The following is a 16716-nucleotide window of genomic DNA, read 5'->3' as shown; positions in this document are numbered from 1 at the left end:
GCCAATTCACTTCCTTTTCCCTCAGCCATATTTCAATCATTGCAGAGTTACATTCTATCACCTCTCATTTCAGCATGTCAAACAGCAACTTCCAAGTGGCCGTAGTTGGCCTCGGTGCTCTCGGTAGCGCAGCAGCCTATCAAGCCGCCATCAAAGGAGCTACTGTGATTGGCTTTGAGCAATATGACTTTGGCAACATCTACGGATCTTCACACGACACATCACGTATCGTTAGAACCTCCTATGGATCACCAGACTATGTGGCTCTAGCCCGTGCAGCTTACAAAGACTGGGCTGAGCTGGAACGTCGAAGTGGTCTTCAAATGCTCACAATCACTGGCGGCGTTGTCTTCTTCCCCAAATTGGCCGATGATGGAGCATCCCTGAACAAATTCGAGAAGAGCATGAGTGCTTCTGAGTTCATGAGGAGTCTTGACGCAAATAACATCCCGTATGAGGTTCTCAGCTCTGAAGAAGTCAAGAAGCGCTGGCCTTCTTTTGACATTGCGGAAGGTGTTCAGACGATCTACACTGCAGACTCAGGAATAGTACATGCATCAAAGTCTGTTGCAGCCATGCAGTATCAAGCTCGTGCCAACGGCGCTGTTTTGAAGGAGAAGACGCGTGTGGATACATTGGTCCCAGATTCAAATGGAAAGGGAATGACTATCAAGACATCTCGAGGGCAATTCCACGCCGACAAAGTTATCTTGGCGTGCGACGCGTGGACCAACAAGCTCATCACACCACTTGGAACAAATATCCCGCTTCAAATTATGCAAGAACAAGTCACCTACTACAAACCTACCGATATCACCCCATTTGACGATACAAAATTTCCTGTATGGATCTGGGCTGGCAGCAGATATTTCTACGGGTTCCCCAGTTACGGCGAGCCAACAATTAAGGCAGGACGCGATACATCCAACAACTTCATGACACCCGAAGAACGCACCTTTGTCCCATCTGATGACTTGTTCAACGAATTGACCTCTTTTATGGGCGGTCTGATACCTGATAAGGGCCAAGCCATTCGAACAGTCACTTGCCAATATGCTATTACACCTGATCGTCAATTCGTTATCAGCCCTTTGAAGAATCATCCCAATGTGATCATCGGCTTGGGTGGGGGTCATGCGTTCAAGTTTGCACCCGCGATTGGCCGTGTTTTGGCCGAGCTTGCGGTAGATGGTGAGACAAAGGAGGATATCTCCAACTTTGGCATCCCTAGGGTAGGGGCAGATAGCAAGTTGTAGAAGCAGAGCATTTAGACAGCATTAATTAGATATCACTGTTATATCCAAATTTTTCAACTTCTATCATAAGATCGTGAAAAATGAACAACTCATGCTATCTGCTACACAATGATTTGAAACAGCCTGGTGGCTGCATTCCACAAAGAAGGTGATTCGGTCCACGTGCATTGAGGCAACGTGATGAAACCAGTTAGGAACGTCAACTGTTGCCTCAACTCAACAAGTAAAATTAAAATTCGAGCGACGCGACAGTCTTACGAGAGAGTTCAACGCGTAGCACAGTTAAGCCCATTATAAAAAAGGTATTCGCCGTTGCAAGCCACGCTTCTTATCGCAAAATTAGGCGCCCGATAAGACAAGACCCGGAATTTTAAGCAGGCCGAGCCAGTGGCGAGCTCCCTGTTTTCAGTGGCTTACCCCCTGCTTTCAGTGGCTTTTTTTACCCCCGCACTTTTTGACTCGAGGCCCAGGCTCAGCAGCAGTCAGACACGTAGCATACATAATCTGCACCAGCTCTGAATGTCACCAACCGCTCTCAGTCTCTTATCAACCACACCAATAAACACGAAGAATGAGTGCCCCACGATCAAGACAATATCGACGCGTTGCTCAGGCTTGTGATAATTGCCGGTACGTTTATCACCAGACTGACAGATATGATTGCTGATGACCTTATAGCCGCAAGAAGATCCGTTGCCCAGGTGAAAGACCGCGATGTTCAGCATGTACACGTCTTCGCCAACAATGCTCCTTCACCGAAGCCAACCCTGTCAATGATGATACCACTAGTAGAATGGAGACTCGCATGGTAAGGCTGCTCATCTGAGTATCTCACTCCTCTTACTAAGAGCTGCAGTCCAGTCGACTTGAACAACTCGAGGATAAGTTGGATAACTTAATAAGCAGAGTTGTGTACGTTGCATAGTACCCTAGGTCATGCACCAGAGCCTTCTAAGCTGACGATATGCAGTCCCCCCTCCATGCAAGAGACTACACCCACCTCGACGTCAGACAGGAATAACCGTATACCATCATTCTCATCAACCTCGCCCCACACAACCCTTCCATTAATGTAAGTTCTTCCCTTAAGCCATGCCTATAAGTGCTAATGAAGAGCGGATCATCAATACCAACCGAGGTTACTACAAGAGCCATTGACTTTTACTTTCGCCATATCCACCGGCAACCTCTTTGGCTTTTCGGGGAGCGCCCATTATTACCATCAGATACATCTGAGGAACTGATATATGCCATGTTGGCTCTAAGTATGACTTACAATACGGAAGATACGCCTGTGGATAACCTTCAAAGCCCTGACTCTTACAACAAAATTGCACGGCGAGGCGTCATGCTCAAGATTGCAGAGGGCAGAGTTACCATCAGATGTGCCCAGGCGCTGTGTCTACTAGCGTACTACAACTTCATTTGTGAGCCAGTTTTTATGCTTTCGGTCTGAATCCTGCTAACACTGTTTAAGTGGGCAACATCCCCATGGCTGGCTTTGACATAGCAACTGTCCAGAACATGATCCAACTTCTTCCTGGCAGTGAGCGTAATCCAAGTGGCTCAGCAGTCTCACAAGATAAATCACGACTCTTCTGGAGTATCCAGTGCCTAAGCTTTTCCTGCGGCAGGCCTGTCCTATTGCCGTCTATACCAACAAGTATCGACGCGCCTCAAATGCTCACGGTAGAAACCCGAGATTCTCTAGGAAGCTGCATTGCAGCTCCAAAGGCAACACACTCGGGCTTACGGGAAACACTCGTTGACGTATGGTCTCAGTCCCTAAAAATTTGCGAACTATGGAGTGATGTCAGACTCTACGTCGCCAAGTGCTTCGAAGGCTTAGCCAAACGTCCCTGGCATCCAGATTCCGACTATACCAAACTTTGTTCGCGGCTGTTGGAGGTTGAGATGATTTGGCCAATCTCTATAAGCTATAACGCAGCCAAGTTCCCAGAGATTTCGCCCTTGGAGGTAGAGAATAACCGTATGGATTGGCTGCCGTGGCTCAGGGTGCAGATGACCTACCATACCATTCATTGTGTCCTCAATCACCCATCTTTATATACCGTCATGGCTGAAACACCAAAGAGTAGACTTGGAGGCGACTCGTTCTGGAGAGCATCTTATCTGAAAGCCTTGAGACACTGTACTTGGGTCTCGAGATTGATTCGGACAGCGGAGGAGAAGAATCTGCGATTGGCTGATCCCTTCTTTGCTCAAGCAGCGGCCATCGCCAGTACATTGCATCTGTACTGGACCAGGACTAATGATAGTCAACTGCAAGCATCTTCAGTCAGAAATCTTGAAGTTTGCAGGAATCTCGTGAGAGAGATGGCTACATGTTGGCCAGTTTGCAAGACAATCGTATGTCCTACACTCCACAAACATATTCTACCGATTACTAATACATATGCAAGGAACATACTCTGGATCAGTTCATTGAGTCCACAGATCGATCAAACCAGATGGCAACTGACAGATCGTCCCCAGCCGTTGTCAGAACATCTCTCATCTGGGTCTTGCTAGACGTAGCCGCACCGCAATTCCCCAACTACCATGATCAAAGCGTCCACGGTCGAGATGTTTGGGGCGGTCATGCTGCCACTCAGGACGAAGATGGCCTTCCAAGGTCCGAGACGAGCTCACCACCAACAGATATGCGAGAGTCAACAGCTCAGTACGCGTCACCTCCAGCTTGGGTATCTGAGAGGACAGATATGAATCCGCAAGAGACGGTTGTGAATGGGACGATTACGGCACAGCATGGAGTTGGTAATGAGCATGTGACTACGCATGATTTGGCCTGGGGACCTTGGGAGAATCTTGGACCGATGGGCGAGAACTTTAGTATGAACATGGACTGGTGGGACATGAATCAATTTTAAACTCAGGGCATAGATAAAACATTAAAAATGATGAACAATACTATTGACTACTGAATAATACACTGACTCGATGCGCCTTAGAGGTTGGAATGGCTCACATCACGCGCCTCACACGAGACTGTCATGGTAGCTTGAGACCATCCCTTCCCTAGGATGCACTTCGACCATATGGCTCGAATGGCAGAATCACAGAAACGATAGCCATGACAAAGAACAAGGCCCCAGAGATGTACAACGGTGCTATAGTGGTAGTGTCAGCAGTCACCGCAATGACAGCAGAAAGAAGACCCATGATACGATTAAGCGAGACCGCGATGCCATTGCCAGTAGTTCGGTGCTCAGACGGGAACACCTCAGCAGTGTATGCGTAGAGTGTACCATAGTAGAGGTTGATGCAAACAGCTGAGATCTGTTAGAAAGAAAAGCATGATAGACAGGGTGAACTCACAGATGCAGCTGCTTATGGCAAGATTCTGAGCAGGAGTCTTGATGATGGTGTAGCAGAAAAAGAAGATAGCGGTGATCGCAGCTCCAATGGCCATTGTGTATCGTCGTCCAAGGAAGCTCACTTCAGCAAGACCAGCAGCAATGAGAGGCCCGAAGATGGCGCAGATGTTGGTGATGGTGTAATCGCGCCAGGTCTCGGTGAAGGACGGCTTGTAGTCGGGAAGACGGCTGCTGAGAAGGGACCTATGCCAGTTAGTCTTCCCGACCTCGCGAGATTTGGGATGATAGAACTTACGGGAGATAGAGGAAGAACAGAGGGTATCCAAGACCGATTAAAGTCCAAGACAACCAGATGAGACAAGTAGACAGAGCCAGCTTCTTGGTCGAAAAGAGTCCCTTGACGTGGCCAACGAGACTCTTGCCTAAGCCACGAACAGCCAATCCCTTGCTACCACCATGCTCAGGAGTATGAGCTGTACCACAAGCCTGAAGACTCTCAAGCGTCAGTGAGCAAGGTCGCTTGTAGGTGCTGGCAAGCTTCTGAAGCATAGCAACAAGCTCCTCCTCTTTGCCGTTGGTAACCAAGAACTTTGGAGTCTCAGGGAGTCGGATGATGAGGATACGTAAGGCGGACATGACGAACATGAGGGCTCCGCCGGTGAACATGATAAGTCTCCATGATTTGTTGTTCTGCCATGTACATGTCTCGACCGTAGCGACGCAAGTCCAATCGTTTCGAGCTGTGAAGATGCCGAGTTAGTTCCTAAACCCGAAGGGTCATTCAAGACAGTTAGCTTACAATAAAAGCCCCAGGCGATGAACCCGGCACTGGCTTGACCAACACCCCACCATCCAGCCATAGCAGTAATGACCCACTGCTGTTTTGCAGGGACAAACTCCAGCATGACAGTTGGATCCAAGACAAGATTACCACCTGCTCCAAAGCCAAGAAAGGCAACGAAGACACAGAAGACGACCCAGCTGGGACCAGCTCCTGCAACGATGGTAGCAATGGCAGCGATGAAGAGAGTAGTGTTGAAAGCGATTCGTCGACCGATGATATCAGCACCGAAGCCCCAGAAGAGAGCTCCCATCTGGAGTCCCGCATACAGAGCCATAGTTGAACCGGTAGGATAGCCTCCGTGACCGATCTCAAGGTATGCTTGACCGGCCGCAACGCTCTGGAGGAATGCTACCAGGGAGTCAGCAGCGAAGCCAAACCCTGTGAGACAGCATAGCTTGAGATGGAAATTGGTCCATCCAATTTCATTGATGGTCTGAAAAGTTAGCATGAGCGACACTTACCGCTGCTCTGGGGTCTTACCTCGTTGACAAGATTGATCTTAGCCGACAGGACAGGATCAACAACGTTACCAAGTTCATTGACAGTGCTGACATGATACGACACATCATCAGCAGCCATACCGTCCTTCTCCTGATCACGGCTCTCCTTAACAGAACCCGAAGCTTCAATATTCGACATTGTAACAAATTCTCAAATCATACGATGTAGAAGATAATATGCAAGATATTGCGTCAAACATGGAGACGGATGTCGCTTTTAAACCTGAATCGGTAATTCTCCATGATAATTCTCCAGGCTTGGCCGCTCGGTTATCAAAGCTTCAGTGGAAATTGATACGCGCTACCCCACAAACTGAGAGGGTAACGCTATCGAGAGAAGGCGGGGTGAAGGGATGCGAGATATGGGCACCAATAGGGGGGCGGTGTTGTGATCTGGCCAAGATGATTAGGTTGAGTGTATTTGTTTAGGGCGGAGTAAGATTGGGACAGCTCTTGCCGAGACTGTTCTAGAGGGGCCATTTCTACGTTTGTTTCAATGTATTTGGTAATAATTATGGGATGAGTAATGGCTATGGTATGTCCCTGTCACAAAGCAACGTCTAGAGAGGCGTGTTTCTTGAAACCAAGATTTCGTACAGCATGTATGCTTTTCCAGCTTATCAGTGTATCTTCATCAAATAACTCATGTATCTCGATATTTCCTGTTGCACTTTGAAGTGTCTTAGTTGGATTGTCGTTTGGTTTGGTTTAGTTTCCGTGTTTGTCATGATAAGCCTCATTCCCGAAGTCGGACACGGACCGAACACGGATTCTTCCCGTGCCTGCATTGACTGTCTCCGTCCCCACGCTACAACCACCTGACGGCGGACTCGGCATCTAGCTCCCCGGCGTGTTCTTTGCAGCAGCCATAGCCCGAGTTTATGATAGTCAAATAGCACATCACATGAAGCCAGCCACGTAGAATAGTCTCAGACCATATCCATAAAGACCCTACTCATGACTCGTCAATACAACAACAACTTAGCGCTTAACCTTGTCTAACCCTTGCAAACATGTCCATCTCCATCTCGCCCTCTTTTATTCACTATCTCTTCTCAGCCGCTGGCGTTGTAGCGCTCATATCCTTGCTAGCAAAGTATCTCTCACAATCCCGATCCCATAAAGATCCCGTCCCCGCATTTCTCAAAGACACCACTTCCACAGCACGAGCATTGCCCGCTTCTTGGTATAGATCCCCAGAAGTATACGAGCTTGAACGGCGAGCCATCTTTGCCAAGAAATGGATCCTTACTACTCACAAGCTCAGATTCACAGAGCCAGGCTCATGGGTCAAGTTTGAGCAGGCGGGCTTCCAGTTCTTTCTTGTGAAGAATAAGAAGGGGCAGATCAATGGCTTCCACAATATCTGTAGGCATCGGGCTTTTCCTATCATGACTGAAGATAAGGGAAAGTCAAGTATCCTCTCTTGCAAATACCATGGTTGGTCATACGGTCTCAATGGTCAACTCGCGAAAGCTCCAGGATATGACGACATGAAAGGCTTCGACAAGACCAAGAACGGTCTTCTACCTGTCCATGTTCACGTTGATGCCAAAGGTTTCATCTGGGTCAACCTCGACTCTTCGACAACGCCTGAGGACTTCTCAACTGAGTTCAAGAACATTGATCAGATGGCAAGACATGAGGGCTTCAATTTTGAGGACTATCACTTTGATCATACCTGGGGCATGAGCGGTGACTACAACTGGAAGACGTTGGCTGATAACTACAATGAATGTTATCACTGCAAGACCGCACATCCAGATGCTGCCGATGTCGCTGATCTATCCGCATATCGAGTCGATACGAAGGGCGGTAATATTGAACACTTTGCCAACACCAAACCCGAGATGGAAGAACAAGGTCTCAAGATTGTGAGCAACTATTACTTCCCCAACGCTTGCATGACTGTATCGTAAGTCTCCCCTTCACATACCCTTACTCAACTAACATTTCAGCCCCAACTTCTTCTACATGATGCGATGCGTTCCTACTTCGCCCGGCCATTGCTCCATGGAGTACGAAGTTTACCGACACAAGAACGCCACTGATGAAGGCTTCCAGACCATCGACGCGATGTTCAAGAGAATCTTGGCTGAGGATAAATGGCTCTGCAATAATGCACAGAAGAACCTCAACGCGGGCGTGTTTGTGAATGGGGAGATGCATCCTAAGATGGAGCAAGGTCCTCTTTACTTTCAGCATCGCGTCAGAGGCATTTTGAATGGCCATTATCAGTTGGAGAAGGCAGTTGGGAAGGAGATCAACCCGGCGCAGCATGTTCCATCTGATGCTTCTCGTGGTACGGAGAGTGACATGGGATTCTGTTCGGGGTTGGCTTGCGGGAAGGATGCTGAACAGCTGGCTTGGTAGATAGCAAGCATCGACTGAGTGGCCATTTATCGAGTGATCATATTATTGAGCTAACCTCGCGGAAGCATGGGATGGATTAACAGTGAAACAAATTGGAATCATTGTGTTACTAAACTCCATAAATTATTAAATACAAACATGCCTCATAATCGTATGCTCATCCTACATATCCATCCCAAACCTTAGATCTTTCCAGAGTTAGAAGTAAAGTACTTGCTAATGTCATTATCCTCACCACACTTCTGACACTTGTGAATAATAGGCTTGTTCGTTCCAACCTGCGGCGCAACAGCACCAGTAATAGGCTTGTGAGACTCAGTCTGATCAAGCTTACGCTCAGTCTCAGGCTCCTCGCGAATCTTATCCTCGACAGGCTTCTCATCCTTGTTGCGAGACAAAGCAGCTGCAGTACCAGCTCCAGCGCCAGCGGCTCCTAGACCCGCTACCTTGGCGCCGAAGTGACTATCATCCTTCCTCTCAGATGTAGGCTGCTGGGTAGAGCGGCTGGTGGAAAGGTCGTCATCGTAGGCGACGCCGGAGGGAGTTCCGGATGCGAGGGTGTTGTACTTTCCGGCATTGGCGTTCTCAGCGAGTGTGGAGTGGTGAGAGCCGGTCGAGCGCTGGGAGTGCTCGGACTTGCGCGAGGGCTCATTGTGAGAACTGTCGAAGGTAGAGGAAGAGGTGCCGAGGCCAGCCCCAGTACCAGTAGTGCCGATAGTACCAGGCTGAGCTGTGCGGGAACCATCGTTGCCCAGGTATGGATCCTCGTCACGCTTGTTAGACTCATGCGAAGCCAGAGCTCCAGCACCGAGACCTGCAGCAGCACCGGTAGCTAGTCCAGCTCCTCGGTGAGATCCCTCCTGTTGGTAGGACTGAGAAGTAGGGTCGCGGGTAGATGTGGATGTAGGCTGAGTGGTCTGAGACTCAAGACCTCGGTTGGATTCAAGGCCTGTGGATTGGTCAGAATGATGATCACGACCGGATCGAGAGGCCAGCGCTCCAGCACCAAGGCCGGCGACAGCTCCTGTGGCTAGACCAGCACCGTGATGGGAGTTGTCCTGCTGGTACTGGGAGGTAGGGTTTGTAGAACTGTATCCAGGCTGAGTAGTCTGCGACTCTAAGCCTCGGCTAGAGTCAAGTCCTGATTGACCAGTAGTCTCATGTTCGCGTCCAGATCGAGAGGCCAAGGTGCCAGCACTCAGTCCAGTGGCAGTACCGGCAGCGAGGCCAACACCACGGTGGGAATCATGCTGCTCATACTGAGATGTAGGGTTGGTAGAGCTGTAAGCAGACTGGTTGCCCTGCGACTCAAGACCTCGGCTGGAGTCAAGACCAGTATGCTGGCCAGTCGTCTCGTGCTCACGACCCGATCGGGAAGCAAGGGCACCTGCACCTAGACCAGCAGCAGTACCGGCAGCAAGTCCTGCACCGCGGTGAGAGTCATGCTGGGAAGTCTGACCAACGGGATCCTTGTGAGAATAGTTGGCGGTTTGGTCTGGCTGGGCACCGTATGCTGAAGTAGCACCGAGGGTTGAAGGTTGGTTGGAGCTAGAGTGCTGGCCAGAGTGTGAAGCAAGTGTACCCGCGCCTAGACCAGCTGCAGTGCCCTTGGCGAGGCTGTGATCGACGTGAGAGCCTTGTTGCTGGTAGGTCTGAGAGGTAGGATCTCTGGTAGAAGTGCTAGAAGGGTCGTAGCTCTGTGAGTCATAACCAGTGCCAATTCGATCATTGTCAGAGCGCTGAGCATAGTGCGACGCCAAAGCGCCAGCGCCAACGCCAGCAGCAGCACCAGTCGCAAGACCAGCGCCTCGATGGGAGCTATCTTGCTGGTGAGGCTGTTGTGTAGTACCAGTAGGCTGAGTGCTGTAGTCCCTGGTAGAGTCGAGTCCAGAAGCAGGATACTGCGTCGCGCCCCGAGTACCGGAAGGATCTGTCACATCACGCTGAGTCTTGTCATCGTGACCCTTTCCAGCAGAGCTCGCACCCCATGCAGCTCCAGCAGCAGCAAGAGCAGGCTTGGAGTGACCATGTTTCTCTTGATCGGCCTCCTGCTCAGCCTTGGCTTCCGTCTCAGTCTTATCCTTGCGATGGAACAGAGCGCCGAGCTTGCTCTCCTTGGGTTCTTTGGCGTGCTTGTCCTCCTTATGGTGCGTCTCCTTTTCCTTATGGTCCTTTCCGAGGAGAGGGAACGATCGGCCCTTGTGCTCGTCGTGAGACTTGTCGGTGGTTTGGTCAACCTTGCTTGGTGTTTGAGTATCATCGGCGTGACGGCGCTTTTCGAGCTCATGAGCGCCCAGGACGCCGGCGCCAGCAGCTCCAGCACCAGCTAGACCCTCGTTGAAGCGGGAGCCAGATGTCTGGCCGGTGGTCTCTTGGGTAGATCGCTGAGCGTCGGTAGGGTTGGTAGTAGAGGATGTGGTGTCGCGGTCGTGTCGGTGGAGGAATGTCCCGCTCTCGAGAGTACCAGCCGTTCGAGTTGGTTCCGTCGCGCCAGAGTGAACAGCCCGATGACGTGCGTTCTCATCTTCAGGGCTGCCGTGGCCGATGACGGTGTTGTGAACGCCTCCGCTGGGAAGATCTCCCCAGTAGGGATGGTCTTGGGTAGAGGGTGCAGTAGCGCCAGTGGCGCCCTCAGTAGCGGGGATCTTGCTTGTGTCGCCTAGACCGCCAGCAGCAGTAGTACCTGTAGCTATAGTGCCAGCAGCTGTAGTGCCAGCAGCTGTAGTGCCAGCAGTTGTAGCACCCGAGGTTGTAGTGCCAGCAGTTGTAGTAGCGTCGGTGGTTCTGTCTAGAGGATCGTCGCGTCGCTCGGAGATGGGTTCGTTGGAAGGCTTATAGGAAGTAGGATCGTTGGGCTCGATGAACCCGACGCCAGAGTCTTTGTGTGCGTGGCCTCGAGGGTCGTCGGCCTTGTGAAGTTTGTTATGCTCATATCCCTTGGAGTATCCTTCGTGAGTCTCGCTAGGCTCCATCTCTTCTGTGGGGAATGATCCTGGGGGATGGTGAGATGTCTCTGTGCTGGTGTCCTTGTCGGAGTGGAGGATGTCCTTGATCTTTGCGCCGAGACTACTCATTGTGAATGTTGTGCAGTGTTTATTTTTAGGGTAGGGGTATCAAAAGTGAATTATTAGATGGTGTTTGTGTTATTGAGTGAGTATTGAGCGTTTGATGATGAGCTCTACCAAGTGAGACCTTTCACCGCTCTCATATACCGCTTCACTTGTTCCCCAAGCAGGGACAGCTCGATTTGCCTACGTCGTCGACATCATTATGACCGCCACGGGAACTAACAGATCGTGTGGGGTGCAGCCAAATCGATGATTGACGCCTGGGTTTCCCAGCTTTGGACAACGAGATCCCTGTCGACCTTACCGAGTTGGGCCAAGAGCTGTACGCCATTCCGTCATCCACATTCTCAAGCTCCGCTCAGTTCGGAGCTGCATCTTCGATCATAATTGTGCAACGTATGATCTCCGCTGGGATTACGTCTTTGTCGCTATTTCCCTGGTCTGGACTCTTCAGCCGCATGCGGTACGAATGGGGATTGCATCATTTTCAGCTTGTGGGATGGCCACGAGGTGTTTGACTGGTACTGCCGAGCTGTCAAGCGTGCGAAAACAGGATTATGGTTATTGCGTGCTTTAGCGGTGTGAATTCCATGCGTGATGCAATCAAGCTTGTCATTTACTCGGTAGTTGTCGAGTTTTGGCTGGTCGAGAAAGGTCGGAAGGGTATTGAAACAGTAACAAAACAGAATAGATGCCGCAACATTCAAGATATCTTGAGCTAAAACAAAGCAGCAAATAAATAGTAATTATGATACATTTATATGACAAGCATATATAAAGGCGGTAATGAATTATAATTTGTGTTTGACTGAAGCTTGCTGGTAACCTGATTTAAAGATCTGTCTACCCTGTAACTTCTGATAACCTAGAGCTTCGAGCTGTCTAACACCTTCCTTCGTCATCACACTTTCTTGGCATACAAGTGTTAAGAAAGTGGCCCTGTCTACACCAAAATCCTTAACAAGTGCACAACAAACATTTCAATCTGCGCTTTGCGCAGTCGCAAGTCGCAGCGATGGCTTCGTCTCCGACGATCCCGCCTGTCGCCCCGGACCCCTTCGATCTAGGGGTCCACACTCCCGCTAATCTGAACCGAAGAGCCCGTGCAGCCCTCTTGCAGAACAGCCCCGCGGTCGTGAACAGCCCCATTGGTGTTTCACCCAGACCTGGGCGGACGGCCCAGACACCGTCCTCGCCACTCAACGCCGCCACCACTGCTGCAGCTACGGAAGGAGCTGAGCGTGCCAATCCCGCATCGACCCCTGAACAGCAACCAATCTCTATTATCGAATCGGCCAATGATCTCGCGCGTAAACACGCGGAAGAGTACGACGCCAAACTAATGGTCTTCCAGGCCTTCTGCGCCAAGCTTGAAGAAGCCAACAAGCAATTCACCTCCGGACCGCAGCGACGTTTCGCTCAGAAGTTTGTCGACAGCGTCCTTGACGCCTGGAAACGAGAGCTTTCTAGCGATGTACCAGCTTCTAAACCTACCTACAGCAGTGTCGCCGCCGCCTCGCTCCCCGCTGACCGCGCCCGCACAGCCCACCAGCATCATCATCATCAACAACAACAACAGCACCGACAATCGGGCCCACCTCATCGCCAAGAGCAACAAGCCACCATCGCCGCCCCACCCCGACAGGACCTCCGCGTCTTCGTCCGTCTAGAAGCCGGAGCTCCGGCTAGGGACCATAGCGGCTATGCCATCCGGACCCTGATCAGGGAAAAACTCGGCACCGTCTCGGACAAGGTCCGACAGGTATTCCAGGTCAGGTCGGGATGGGCAGTCCTGACTGCCGACCATGAAACACGCGATTTTCTCGTAGAGAAGCAGGCCGAGTGGGCGGCTGAGCTGGGAGCTACGGCGGTAGAAACAAACAAGGAATGGCATACTTACGTGGTCTCAGACTTTCCCAGAAGACTGACCGACTTTCGCGGCAACGAGGTGGATAGTGACAGCGTTGTCAGTGATGAGATAGAAATCCAGACAGGGCTCAAGCCCGTTGATATACGTCCTGGAAGACAATTCTCGGATAACCCTTTGACCAAGACTCTCCTTGTCTCCTTCCTGAAGCCCACCAAGAAGAGGTTCTGGTCCCTCTTCGGGAGCCGGGCGGCCAGACTCGTAGACAAAAGCGACGTACCCAAGCAGTGCGAAACGTGCTGGGGCTACCACTTTACCCGCAAGTGCCATAGACAGCCAGTCTGCCAACGCTGTGGCAAGACTGGCCACTCTGGAGACGACTGCGCTGCATGGGAGCAGTGCGTCAATTGCTTAGGCCCTCACGATGCCAGCCTTCGTACGTGTCCAGCCCGGCCGAAGAAAGTGCGTGGCGTCCTCCGCCGGCTCAGCAAAGAACAACGGGAACACATAGAGGGCCTGAGACGTACCGACAACGTCACTTGGATTCACAACCAGAATCCCACATAGAAATCCGACAAGACACGACCGAGCTGCTGAGGGACGATACCCCAGCAGACGAACGTCCAGACGCTCGAGACTCGAGCCCGGCCGGCGTCACGAGCACTCGTGATATGGTGGCCACCGCCCCCAGGGCGGGTTATGAAATGGAGGAGCCCGAGCATCCTAGACCAGGCTCGCCACGAAAGCGTCGAATTGTACTCATTACTCGTCCTCATGACCAGGAATAGATATTCGCAGACACGAAAGAACGACAGGAAGCCGCTAAGTCGCATTGCAACCCCCGACTGCGCTCTGGCACTGGCTGACTCGGAACGATATGACATCGTGCTCCTGCAGGAGCCGTGGACAGCCCATACGAAAACGCCTTGCTTGACAGACCCACTACACCTCACCCAGTAGAGTCCTGGGACAGTAACGATACTCGACCTAGAGTGATGACATATGTCCGACGAGACCCAAGGCTTCTCGCTGACCAGATACGACCGTTCCAGACTCGCGATATTCTCTGGATCACAATCAATGGCGTGACTGTAGTCAACTTCTACCGCCAGAACGACGAAAGGGATGCCCTTGACACGCTGCTCCGATGGCCGCCCGGAAGCTGCCTCGTCGCTGGCGATTTCACTGAACAACGCAGAAGGGCAGACTACGGACCGCGGCCAAGAGATTGCCGGTTGGGCATCAGAGAATGACATCGACCTGCTTAACACTTTAGATATCCCACCAAACCCCGAACACAATCGCTTTTGCCAACATCCCACTTGCTGAAAGCCACTGTTGAGGACCATTCCCGTCGCCACTTCACCCTCAGCTTGACTCTCCCCAACATAAAGCCCGCTCCACTACAGCCGGGCAAGATTCGAGTGACGACAGAAGATGAGCTTAAACGATCCGTCGAGACCGTAGAGCTTGAGCCACAGAGACCCCCTCAGAGATTCAACGCCCGCGGAGCTGGACAATTGTTCACTTGTAAATCTGCTAACATCAGCAGCGAAGGCAGTGGGTCGGCCCTCACGGAAAGGTGGCTGCCCAGCTCCATGGTGGACAGAAGAGTGCGCCTGTGCGGCGGCTGCATTCGGCCTCAAGAGACCCCCTAGCTTCAATCAGGATGTTAAGATCGCCAAGAGAGACTTTCATCGCGTGGTCCGCCGAGCAAAACGAAAGTACTGGCGGGAACTCATCGATAGCTTCTCCAGCGCAGTGCTGTCTTAAGCCGTCGGGGCAAATCCGGGGCCTTCCAGCCGCCTCCCCTGCAGGTCGACGACGCTGTATACGAAACTCAGATGGACAAGGCGAGCGCACTTCGGGGAGCGTTACTGGAACGCGGAACTTCTGATGACGATATTGACCCGAACGTCTCCTCCTCGATCGATCACATTCTCACCCGAGTCCCTAGACGAGGCACAGCATGCGACTATCCATACAGGCAATACTTCCCCTGGGGCGGATAGCATCACCGTCAATCTTCTCAAACCCGGGTGGCACATCGTCGGTACGTGTTTGTTCGAAAGGTGCCTTCTTGGGTCATCACCCGGAACCATTCAAGCAGGCGGAGGTGGTCATGATCGCGAAGCCGGGACGACGAGACCTCACAAAGCCAGGGGCTGGCGACCATCTCCTTGCTCTCCTGTCTCGGAAAGGGGCTGGAAAGATTGATCGCTCGCCGCTTGGCGTGGGCAGCTGTTCACTATGGGCCTTCAAAAGCGGCGCTCCCCCAAAGGTCGGCAACAGACCTGGTGACCGCCTTGATCCACGATATCGAAGAAGCATTTGCACGCAAGAAGGTGGCCACCCTGGTCACGATGGATATCCAAGGTCCCCTTCAACCGTGCGAAGAGACTAGTCTTGCGTCTCCGTGAACAGGGCTGGCCCGACCATCTCGTCAGATGGGCTGAGTCCTTCATGAAGGATCGTTCAGCCCGCGTGAGGTATCAAGAACCCTCACGCCCTTCGCTCCTCTCCAGTGTGGACTGCCTCAAGGCTCACCAGTATCGCCCATCCTCTTCCTGCTCTACACTGAGCCAATCCACCGACTAGGCAACCCCAGGGCCGCTTCGGCTACGCAGACGACACGGCTATCCTTTCTATAGGCGACACAATAGATGAAACCACTGCACCGGCCTCCAGCTCCATCGGCGAGATGGTTCGATGGGGTGCAGCAAATGGCGTTTCGTTTGACCCGAAAAAGACCGAAGTCATGCACTTCTCTCGCAGCAACCTCAGGACCACGCCGGCTATCGCCACGGCGATGTCGAGAAGCCCCCCGAGCCAGCCTACCGGCGGGTGGGTGACAGCAGGCTACCGTTCCGCGTTCACGTCGAAAAGTGGGCGGCCAAGGCGCATGCCGTCGCCTATCATCTACGGGGTCTCGCCAACACGAAGGCCCTCCCAAGCCGTGAAGTGCCGTCATGGCTTGTGTCGAGCCGGTACTATTGCATGGATCTGAAGCCTGGTACCCGGGCACCACCAGACCGCGATGGAGTCAGCCTATAGAGACACGCCATCGAGCAATCAACATCTCATACAAAGAATGAACAAGGCCTTACACCAGTCCATGAGAGCCATACTGCCCATCTGGAAAACGACGCCCATCACCATCCTCCACCCCGAGAGCGCCATACCCGGACTTGGAAAAACGGCGATGGAGATTCTCCGCGCGGCTCAAATCACTTGACGACGCTCATCCTCTTGTGCGGAGAACGTTGCCAACCCTACTACTACCACGATTCATAAAGCGAAGGTATCAACAGGCAGAAAATAGCTTTAGAACACGACTCCGACGCACAGATGAGCTTCTTGTCTCGTGCAGGCGTCCTAAGCTCCTCCAGAAACGCTTCCAACAAGAAGAGATGCCACCCTTGCAGACAGCATCAAAGGAGAAGACAGCCAAGGCCTTTCTCCGCTGGGTC

General features: G+C 51.9%; 9 protein-coding genes across 9 annotated transcripts in view; 6 read left to right on the top strand and 3 right to left on the bottom strand.

Annotated features, from left to right (window-relative positions):
* Nucleotides 1-74: 74 nt before the first annotated feature.
* FPRO_08870 (uncharacterized protein) lies at nt 75-1256 on the top strand (the record flags this gene model as incomplete). Its single annotated transcript, XM_031224653.1, has 1 exon — nt 75-1256. One exon carries the CDS (start codon nt 75-77, stop codon nt 1254-1256), a length of 1182 nt encoding a protein of 393 aa, XP_031089891.1.
* A 571-nt stretch (nt 1257-1827) lies between these two features.
* On the top strand, nt 1828-4147 carry FPRO_08871 (uncharacterized protein; the record flags this gene model as incomplete). The annotated part of the gene is made up of 7 exons (XM_031224652.1): nt 1828-1886; nt 1935-2064; nt 2113-2168; nt 2227-2328; nt 2373-2683; nt 2734-3626; nt 3680-4147. 7 exons carry the CDS (start codon nt 1828-1830, stop codon nt 4145-4147), a joined length of 2019 nt encoding a protein of 672 aa, XP_031089890.1.
* Nucleotides 4148-4295: 148 nt separating this feature from the next.
* FPRO_08872 (uncharacterized protein) lies at nt 4296-6077 on the bottom strand (the record flags this gene model as incomplete). Its single annotated transcript, XM_031224651.1, has 5 exons — nt 4296-4549; nt 4596-4837; nt 4890-5334; nt 5394-5871; nt 5919-6077. 5 exons carry the CDS (start codon nt 6075-6077, stop codon nt 4296-4298), a joined length of 1578 nt encoding a protein of 525 aa, XP_031089889.1.
* Nucleotides 6078-6951: 874 nt separating this feature from the next.
* On the top strand, nt 6952-8311 carry FPRO_08873 (uncharacterized protein; the record flags this gene model as incomplete). The annotated part of the gene is made up of 2 exons (XM_031224650.1): nt 6952-7853; nt 7897-8311. The coding sequence occupies 2 exons, from the start codon at nt 6952-6954 to the stop codon at nt 8309-8311; spliced, it is 1317 nt and encodes a 438-aa protein (XP_031089888.1).
* A 182-nt stretch (nt 8312-8493) lies between these two features.
* Nucleotides 8494-11385, bottom strand: FPRO_08874 (uncharacterized protein; the record flags this gene model as incomplete). The annotated part of the gene is made up of 1 exon (XM_031224649.1): nt 8494-11385. The coding sequence occupies one exon, from the start codon at nt 11383-11385 to the stop codon at nt 8494-8496; it is 2892 nt and encodes a 963-aa protein (XP_031089887.1).
* A 1009-nt stretch (nt 11386-12394) lies between these two features.
* FPRO_08875 (uncharacterized protein) lies at nt 12395-13813 on the top strand (the record flags this gene model as incomplete). The annotated part of the gene is made up of 1 exon (XM_031224648.1): nt 12395-13813. One exon carries the CDS (start codon nt 12395-12397, stop codon nt 13811-13813), a length of 1419 nt encoding a protein of 472 aa, XP_031089886.1.
* A 428-nt stretch (nt 13814-14241) lies between these two features.
* On the top strand, nt 14242-15019 carry FPRO_08876 (uncharacterized protein; the record flags this gene model as incomplete). Its single annotated transcript, XM_031224646.1, has 3 exons — nt 14242-14480; nt 14523-14752; nt 14799-15019. 3 exons carry the CDS (start codon nt 14242-14244, stop codon nt 15017-15019), a joined length of 690 nt encoding a protein of 229 aa, XP_031089885.1.
* A 123-nt stretch (nt 15020-15142) lies between these two features.
* Nucleotides 15143-16300, top strand: FPRO_08877 (uncharacterized protein; the record flags this gene model as incomplete). Its single annotated transcript, XM_031224645.1, has 2 exons — nt 15143-15299; nt 15996-16300. 2 exons carry the CDS (start codon nt 15143-15145, stop codon nt 16298-16300), a joined length of 462 nt encoding a protein of 153 aa, XP_031089884.1.
* Nucleotides 16301-16621: 321 nt separating this feature from the next.
* Nucleotides 16622-16716, bottom strand: part of FPRO_08878 (uncharacterized protein) — a gene marked incomplete at both ends in the record, with an annotated part of 4123 nt that continues 4028 nt past the window's right edge. Inside the window, one exon of the mRNA XM_031224644.1 lies at nt 16622-16716. This exon is cut by the window's right edge and continues 1574 nt beyond it. Coding sequence (XP_031089883.1) covers nt 16622-16716 — 95 coding nt within the window.

The sequence above is a fragment of the Fusarium proliferatum genome, assembly GCF_900067095.1.
Source record: "Fusarium proliferatum ET1 genome assembly, contig: FPRO_scaffold016, whole genome shotgun sequence".
NCBI classification, from domain to species: domain Eukaryota; kingdom Fungi; phylum Ascomycota; class Sordariomycetes; order Hypocreales; family Nectriaceae; genus Fusarium; species Fusarium proliferatum.
The sequence above is the reverse complement of the archived record's forward strand: the minus strand, read 5'-3'. Positions and strand labels throughout refer to the sequence as shown.